The 8,544-nt window shown below is 36.6% G+C and overlaps 1 protein-coding gene across 1 annotated transcript in view; it reads left to right on the top strand.

Annotated features, from left to right (window-relative positions):
- The first annotated feature begins 51 nt into the window (after positions 1 to 51).
- The window catches only part of LOC111451223 (protein FORGETTER 1), a 38,809-nt gene continuing 30,316 nt past the window's right edge, over positions 52 to 8,544 (top strand). Inside the window, exons 1-7 of the mRNA XM_023091561.1 lie at positions 52 to 754; positions 2,989 to 3,054; positions 3,178 to 3,351; positions 3,436 to 3,566; positions 4,416 to 4,492; positions 6,341 to 6,522; positions 6,658 to 6,735. Coding sequence (XP_022947329.1) covers positions 284 to 754; positions 2,989 to 3,054; positions 3,178 to 3,351; positions 3,436 to 3,566; positions 4,416 to 4,492; positions 6,341 to 6,522; positions 6,658 to 6,735 — 1,179 coding nt within the window. The 5' untranslated portion in view covers positions 52 to 283. The remainder of the gene's footprint in view (positions 755 to 2,988; positions 3,055 to 3,177; positions 3,352 to 3,435; positions 3,567 to 4,415; positions 4,493 to 6,340; positions 6,523 to 6,657; positions 6,736 to 8,544) is intronic.

Below are 8,544 nucleotides of genomic sequence, written 5' to 3'. Positions count from 1 at the left end.
AAAAAAAAAAAAAAAAAAAAAAAAAAAAAAAAAAAAAAAAAAAAAAAAAGAAGAAGAAGAAGAAGAGAGAGAAAAAGGTCCAATTTCTGGACGCAGAAGAGCAGAAAGGCGAGGATCGTCCAAAACCAAACCCCAGGCTACTCCCCGCCAACACCCAAACGTCAAACAAACCAACTTCGCGCTCTAATTCTCTCTGCTCAATCCTTCCATTACAAAGAGACGACGAGCTCACCATTTCTTGCACCACTTCCCTTCTACTTCAATCATCATTCTATGATATAACATGACTCAATCGCCGGTGCCTCCGTCGTTGGCTCCGCCGCAGCCGTCGGCATTATACGGCTCCGGAGTTCAGGTCCGTTGCGCCGGTTGTCGCGATGTGTTGGTGGTGGCGTCTGGCCACACCGAGTTCTTCTGTCCATCTTGTCAATTGCCTCAGATGTTGCCTCCTGAGCTCATAGTTAGGGCCTACTCCAAGTCTCTTCCTCTTCCTACTCCGCCTCCTCCGCCGCCGCCACCGTCGTTGGCTCCTCCTCCTCCTCCTCCTCCTCCGTCGATACACCATGTCCCTGCTCATGGCATTGATCCTACCAAGATGCAGCTCCCCTGCGCTAATTGTAAGGCGCTTCTTAATGTTCCTCATGGTTTAACTAGGTTCGTTTGTCCTCAGTGCGCGGTTGACCTCGCTGTCGATGTGTCCAAGCTCCATCAGTTCTTTCCCTCCCGGCTGCCTCCTCCCGAGGAAGTCAACGAGGTTTCAATTTCTCTACTCTTCTATTGTTGTGTTTTGGATGATTATGGTGTTTTTTGCTCGGTTCTTAGATGGGATTCTGCAACTATCCATTTCTTTTGCTTGGAAGTCGTGCGAAGCTGGATAAGAGGTTTAGAATTCAAATACTTAGTTATCACTGCGCTTTACGTGCTGGTTACTATCTTGCATATGTTCTCTGGCGAATCCCTAAAGTTGGCCAGAAACTAACTTCTAAATCACCAGTAATTTATGGCAAAAAAAAAAAAAAAAAAAAAAAAAAAAAAAAAAAAAAAAAAACTTTGAATCACCATACATTTTCAAATAATGTTTCGTTGTTTAATTTCATGTACCGCTGCTAACAATTTCTCTCGTCACTCTTTCGGCCATCATTTATGGATTCGTGAGCCAGGCTTCCATAGCCTACGATTAGCAAGAAGCATCTTCTTTTTCAGTGTAAAAAACATCTACCATATTTATAAAAGGTCGATTCATACTTGTTACATGAGTGAGTTAAACTAACGCTCCACTCTTGCCTGTGTGGAAGTAAATTAGTTGTTAGCAAAATGGCTTTAAATGATCTCAGTTCTGTCACTCCTGAAGTGATAGTGATTCATGGCACCATCTCATGAGGAAAAAGTGATTCATGGCACCTTAAGTTAGATTTTCTGAGGAGCTCTTTTACTCTTCCTAAAGTAATGTTGATGGGAATAGGGTTGGTTGACATTTGATTGCATTGGTATTGGCATTAGCATTGACAGTGCCATTGTATAATTTTTAGGTTAAAATTCTATTTTCATTTTGGTTCCTGTACCTTGGGTTTCCATTTTAGTTCTTGTACTTCTAGATGTTCAAATTTAGTCACTGTACTTTTAATAAATCTTGAAACTGCTCCCTACTATTGTTTTGAAGTTAATTTTTAACAAATTAGGCAATAGTAACATTAGTTTCCAGCAAAAAAAAAAAAAAAAAAAAACGATATGGATATATTTTCAAAATTTATAGAGAGAGCTAATATGGACTAGTTTTTAAAAAAGAAAAGTTACCAATATACTAACACAAGGACCGATTTTAAGTTTTATTGGAAGTATGTGGACTAAATTGGACATTTGAAAGTATATGGATTGAAGTGAAATGAAACCCGAAGTACAAGGACCAAACTAGTGTTTTAACCTAATTTTTACTACCAAGGAATGGAGAAGAGTTTAGGCCCAAGAGTTATCTTGCATGCCCTATCTGACTTCACAGTGTTATTGAGTGGGTAGTGTTGTAAGAAATTAGTACTTTTGTTTCCGATGGTGGAACAAAGTCTTTGTGTGCCTACGTATATGTATTGAGATGTGAGAATGTAGATCGCAAATAATTGCCTCATACCCTGGTTAAAAATATGCATTGTCTCTAACAGGTCACATGCAAATGTCAACGGAGAGAAGGAGCATGTAACAATATATATTAGCTTGTGATTATGTAAATAGGGGGGTGTATATCATTTACTTATTTTTATATTCTTTCTCTATATGCTTAATCTTTTTTTTCAGGGGGGTAATACTGTGTAAAAAAGCCTTACAAGGCATGTGCTTAGACACTGGTGAGGTGACTTACCTCTTTGTGCATCCACTTATTGCTCAAGTTTTTTACTAATGAACAAGTGTTAAGTTAAATTAAAAGTTTTGTTTCCTCCCCTTTTAACAACTTTTATTATTTCATCAAAATATGTTTCCTTCGCACTCAAATCTCCTCTCACATAGGTCATAGATGTAAAGATGTATAGAAATGAGATCAAAGAGGAAGATCCAAAGGGCTATATATTTAGTGATGGAGAAAATGAGGATGGGGGGCGTATTTGGTGATGATAAGTTATAAATTTTATCTATGTGAATTTGTAGTTTATTTTTATGATTTTGTGCGATCTTTTGTTGTTGAAAGACATCATATTTGAAATTTGTTTGTCTTTGATGGTTTATCTATTATTTTCTGTTTCATGTTTCAGGCTTCATGCTGATTTTAATTTTATTTGTTAGCTTGTGGTTGTATATGTTCTGTATGCTTTGAGAAAACACTGGTATAAATTGTAGCAAGTTTGCTGTGCCTTTGTGTCTTGCCTTTATTATTGATGGCCATCTCCAAACTGACCGGACATGATCAAATGGGTCCCGAAATCTTAATTAGATGACTCTTATTTATTTATTTTTTATTTTCAAATCTAGTTTACAACATCTTTATGAGATGAAATGTGTCAGGTAGCCATTGAAGTGGAAAGAGAAGAAGATGAAGGTGGTATCGTAGGAGAAACATTTACAGAATATGTGAGTAATAATAAACTCTTCTAATTTCACTACGGAAGATTTGGTATGGACTGTAGTCCTTGTTTTCAATTATAAGAGCTGTGATTTGGTCTCAGATGGCTGTGTTTTTGGCATTCTTTGCAGCACCCTCCCAAACTATCTATAGGCCCACCTCACCCGGACCCAGTTGTGGAGACATCCTCCTTATCTGCTGTACAGCCACCTGAACCCACTTATGATTTAAAAATCAAGGACGATTTAGAAAAGTCAAAAACTCTGTCATGCTTGCAAATCGAGACCTTGGTTTATGCTTCTCAGGTTGGTCATGAATAGTTGATGTTCTTATGGTCAATACTTTTAAATTTCTCTTCACTCTTAAGGAACTGTCTATTACAAATCCAGAGGCATATGCACCATCTCCCGAATGATACCAGGGCAGGATTCTTTATTGGAGATGGAGCTGGTGTTGGTAAAGGTCGGACAATTGCAGGTTTATTATGGGAAAATTGGTACCATGGGAGGAGGAAAGCACTGTAAAGTCTTGCTTACATTCTCTGCAATTATTTTCCTTATTGAATTATTATTATTGGTTTAATGAGCAGAAACAAGAGTGACCTTACATTTGCCCACCAGTTACCGTCTTAATCAGTCATTGTCTTATGCACGATGTGTGATTTACACGCTATGCAGCAGATAGGACCTCTTTTTTAATTTTTAATTTTATTTTGAAGAGAAACAAAATAAAAATTAGATTGGAAATGATGTCCAAAAAGATAGGACAACGGTTCTAAAGAAAGCAACCGAAAACAATTTACAACGTGAAAGGTCCTACTTTCAGGTAGTTAAGTATAGGTACGGCAACCTCATAATACATCTATATATATGTGTGTTCGTGCGCGCATGTATGTATGTATTTAATGAGCGCTCGTGTGTATGTCTGCATGCATGTATATATCTGTAGTTTTTTAATGAAGAATTCAATTTCTTTCTGAATGACTACATTGTTTACTTGGAGAGCTTAGATGATATGAAAGTTTAGTAGGGGTAGGGAATGCTATGTATTGTAGTACCTGCATTTGGACTTGGATTTTAAATTGTCCGAGATATTATTTTTTGTCTGTTGTTATTCTTCTCTCCTTCTGATTCATCTCCTGTTTCACTTTATTGCTTAGACTCATTCCTCTTAATGATAATATAGTTTCTTATATAACTTGGAGAGAATTGAAACGAAGTAACTGTGAATACATGTAGTAATTCACACTTCTGTTCAGTAATATTGATTTTTTTAAAATCTAATTTTAATTTGTGCTACATTGTGCTTGACTGTTGTATTTTCAGTTCGTATTTGTAATATCTTCTTAAGTTTCTAACATTCTGCACAGGTGGATTTCTGTTGGTTCAGATTTGAAGTATGATGCCAGGAGAGACTTGGACGATGTAGGTGCGGCGTGCATTGAAGGTAAGTCATAAACTAGTCCACGAGGACATGTAACTCATAACCATTATATGTTCATTGAACTAGAGTTCAACAAGAAATAGAGGTGGAGATTTAGACCTTGGACCTTTAGGGTGGTTACGAGTGAGCAATCAATATAATAATATTAGAAATTATTTTGCTGAATTATTTGTGAGACCTGATCTTTGAATTATTCTAAAATTTTGAAGGATCTGTGTAAGATCTTATATATATATTTTATAGAAAAGTTAATGAAATCTCGTAATCCTGATTTCTTACTTTAAACCAAAGCCTTCTCCAAATAGCTTCCGTAAAAGGCAACATACTTTGTTAAGACAATTATCAGCTTTGATTGATTTAAAGTTTTTCATTTAGACCAAGATGACCAACCTTACTTTGGAAATTTATCTGCTAGGTTTTGATGGAAGTAGGGTGTTCAGACCTAACATTGTGTAATATAAAATTGGTAGGACCCCGCTTAAAATGTCCATAAAGATTGACTATTGAAAATGAACCAGAGGTTGTTCTTGCTAAAAGTTACTCGATTAACTCAAGTTCTTTGGAAGGAGACTTTTATTTGAAAAGAGATATCAACAATATTCCTAAACTTCCACCAGGTTTTTTGAATTCTCATTTAATGGTAATAAAGCCCTCTGTAGAACCAGTAACTGAAGTACGCCCTCACAACTTCAAATGCACTTAATCAGCCTCATGTACTCAAACTAGTTTAGATTCTTGCAAAATTATAATATTTGGTCAACTACTAGCTAAAATATCAATAACAAGCATCCTTGCTTTCTTGCCCCTAACCCCCCTTACTTCTAATGAGAGAATCTCTATTGAACATTTCGTGCGTGATCAAAACTAGGACAGAGGATTGTCCTTGACTATGTTGCGAACACTTGGTTTTCCTTCAATTCTTGAAGTCTTTGTAGTTTACTTTCGAGCTTCAGTTCATGAAGTATTCATGTTTAATTTCGAGCTGGGATTGGTATGATGTTTGGACCCATTCCTTGATTTTTGCAACTAAATCCTTTGGGAGTGGGAAGCCCCTTTCTAACTAAACTTTCTGCAAGGTGATTAATGAAGTGAGTTCTTCATCCCTTTTCGTTGAAATTTCCCATCTTCCACCACAACATGATTTGACCTGCTTGTTCTTCTTGAGGGGCTAAAATCTTACCATATGGTTTGGAAGTATCCATCAGGGAAATCCTACCTGTTTTCATAAGAATTGTATTGATTTAGAGGTGCAATAGCTGTGTCGACCAATGCTTCCTACAACTAGGCAACAATTTGAGGCTTTTACACAGCTCAAAAAGGTCAAAACAGCTTCTTCTTTGAGTTAAAAATTTAACTACCATTTTTTTTTCTCTGTTTTTGATGTATACCCTTTTTTCTATTTTGAAATCAGTCGTGAAGTGCTTCTTTCCTTTACTTCAAGCTATAAACTTCTCGTTGTTTTCAAGTAAACAATCCCCTGATAAAGGACTAGCAACATGGCTGAAGTAAAAAGTAGAGATAATGACGGAGACTAAGATGAGGGAGAAAAAGGAAAGGGCCCGGATAGGAAGGGAGGAGTAAACTGAGAGATTTATTTCAGTTCAGCATTTGAACTTATGGTAATTAAGACCAAGTATTCAGCACCCTTGGATCTCTACGACTAGGAGGTAACACATCTTCCGTGGTCTGTTCCAGTCTTCCTACCCACCCACAAAAAACAATTAACATGAACAAACGCTTATATGACGACTACCCTGCCCAACTATTAAATTGATGGTGACTTGAAGTCCTTTTTGATTCTTTGATTCACTACCAAACATATATCCATCTTTTCTCCCCTTTCATTTGCAGTGCATGCTTTGAACAAGCTGCCTTATTCAAAGCTTGACTCAAAGTCTGTGGGTATTAGAGAAGGAGTTGTCTTTTTGACGTATAGCAGCCTCATAGCATCTTCTGAAAGAGGCCGTTCTCGCCTGCAGCAGCTTGTTCAGTGGTGTGGAACAGGATTTGATGGTCTAATTGTATTTGATGAGGTACTAAAGTTCACCTTCCTTTCAAATTTATTTGTTATTCTTGGCTATATACAAATTATTTTGGAGTATTATCCATGCGATAAATACTCGATGGGCTGAATTACTTTGTTCTAAGTGTCAATAGCTCCATTGCAGTGCCATAAAGCAAAAAATTTGGTACCGGAAGCTGGAAGCCAGCCTACTAGGACCGGAGAAGCCGTTCTAGAGCTGCAGGTTTTTCCTATTGTGGATCTCTTTTGCATATACTATATGATAGAATATCATCCTTTGTTTTTTGAAAATATCCACTATGCTTAGGGGTTAAGGTTATTTTACCAAATTTTTTGGGTCTACAGTTAGGCGAGCATGACCTAGCATTATTGCTTCCAAGAGATATGAATTTCAAGTCTTATAGATTTATCACATTCGAGTAAATCAAATGTGCTCACCAAGATTCAGCATTTGTCCTTGCTTCTTCACGATGAACACTGGACCATTCTGTTATTTTCTTCCTGAAAAAGTATATCTATTATCTTTCTTTACTGGGACCAATGTCAAACCTTCTGGTGAAGATCTTTGCTGATTTTTTCTTTTTTTTTTTAGCAAACAACTTTTTGTCGATATATGAAAAAGATACAGGGACCAAGTTGAACAATTACAAAACCTTCCTTCAGGAGAACAAGAAGTACTCTCAAATTCTAACCGCACCATAGAACAATATTTCTCCTAATTCGTTTAATAGCAGCAGAGTTCGTTAAAACTATCCCTTCAAAAAAACCTCTTAACTGGAGTTCATTACATCGAGGGAGTAACTAGAAAAACAGAATTGGAAGAGAACACGAAGACGAAGCATGATTCCCTGTCAAATCCCATCCTTTATACGAATTTAAAGCTTTTCCTTCAATCTTTTTGGTTCCTTTCATAAACACATTAACCCATAATACTGTCATTTTTGAAGATCTTGGAAAGAATCTCCTAGCATTTGCCACAAGTATAACAAGTCTTTGTATTGTCCATTGATTGGTAGGGGATGAGAGAGAAACTTTTCTTTTTGGGAGATAAGTGGTTGGGAGATAGACCTCTCTTCTCTTGCTTCCGCATTTGTACCTTTTATCTTTGATGAAAAGTCATTTAGTGGCTGATGTGCCTGCCTAACCGTCTTATCTCTCCTTTGCCTGTTTTGGAGTTTCATTGTGCTTTGTTCAATAGTAAACATTGGATGTTATTGACCCCCTCTTGTTGATTGGGGAGTTTTATAGTAGTCCAAAAAGAAAAGAACGCCTCTGGAGCCCTTCTTCCTCTGTAGTTTTTTTTTCTTTAAAAATTTTATAAATCCTTCTTTCTTTGTTTGGCCAATCCCTCTCCTTCGAGTGGTGTCTTTGCCTTGGTGTGGAAAATGAAAATTCCAAAAAATAGTTAAGTTTTTTGGTTGGTAGGTTTTCTACATAAGGGTTTAGCACCGTAGATTGAGTTTCAAGGAAGTGGTCCATGTTGATTGGTTCATTTTGTTACATTATTTGTAGAAGGGTGGTGATGATCTTGATCATATCCTTTAGAATTGTGGTTTAGCCCAATCTATTGGGAATTATATTTTTTAGGAGTTCAACTTCAAGCTTGCTAGGTACAGGGTAGCAGAGAAATGATAGAGGAATTCCTTCTTCACCATCCTTTTCATGAGAAAGGAAAGTTCTTGTGGTAGGCTAGGATGCGTGCTGTTTTATGGCATCTTTGGGGGTAGAGGAATAATAAAGTCTTTATAGGTTTGTGAGGGATGCATAGGCTATTAGGTTTAATGCGTTTTTGTGGGTTTTCATGGTTAATTCGTTTTGTAATTATTTGTTAGATTTTATTTTGTTGGATGGGAGGCCCTTCCTTTAAATGGCCTCCACCTTTTGTAGGCTCCTTTTTGTATTCCCTTGTATGCTTTCATTTTTTCTCTATGAAAGTTTGGTTATTCATTACCAAAAAAAGAAGAAAAAAAAAAAAATCTTTGCATTTTACTTTTGCCTCTTTATCTTTTTTTACTTTTTTTTTTTTTTTTTT

The sequence above is a fragment of the Cucurbita moschata genome, unplaced genomic scaffold, assembly GCF_002738365.1.
Source record: "Cucurbita moschata cultivar Rifu unplaced genomic scaffold, Cmos_1.0 Cmo_Scf00013, whole genome shotgun sequence".
In the NCBI taxonomy this organism is placed as follows: domain Eukaryota; kingdom Viridiplantae; phylum Streptophyta; class Magnoliopsida; order Cucurbitales; family Cucurbitaceae; genus Cucurbita; species Cucurbita moschata.
The sequence above is the reverse complement of the archived record's forward strand: the minus strand, read 5'-3'. Positions and strand labels throughout refer to the sequence as shown.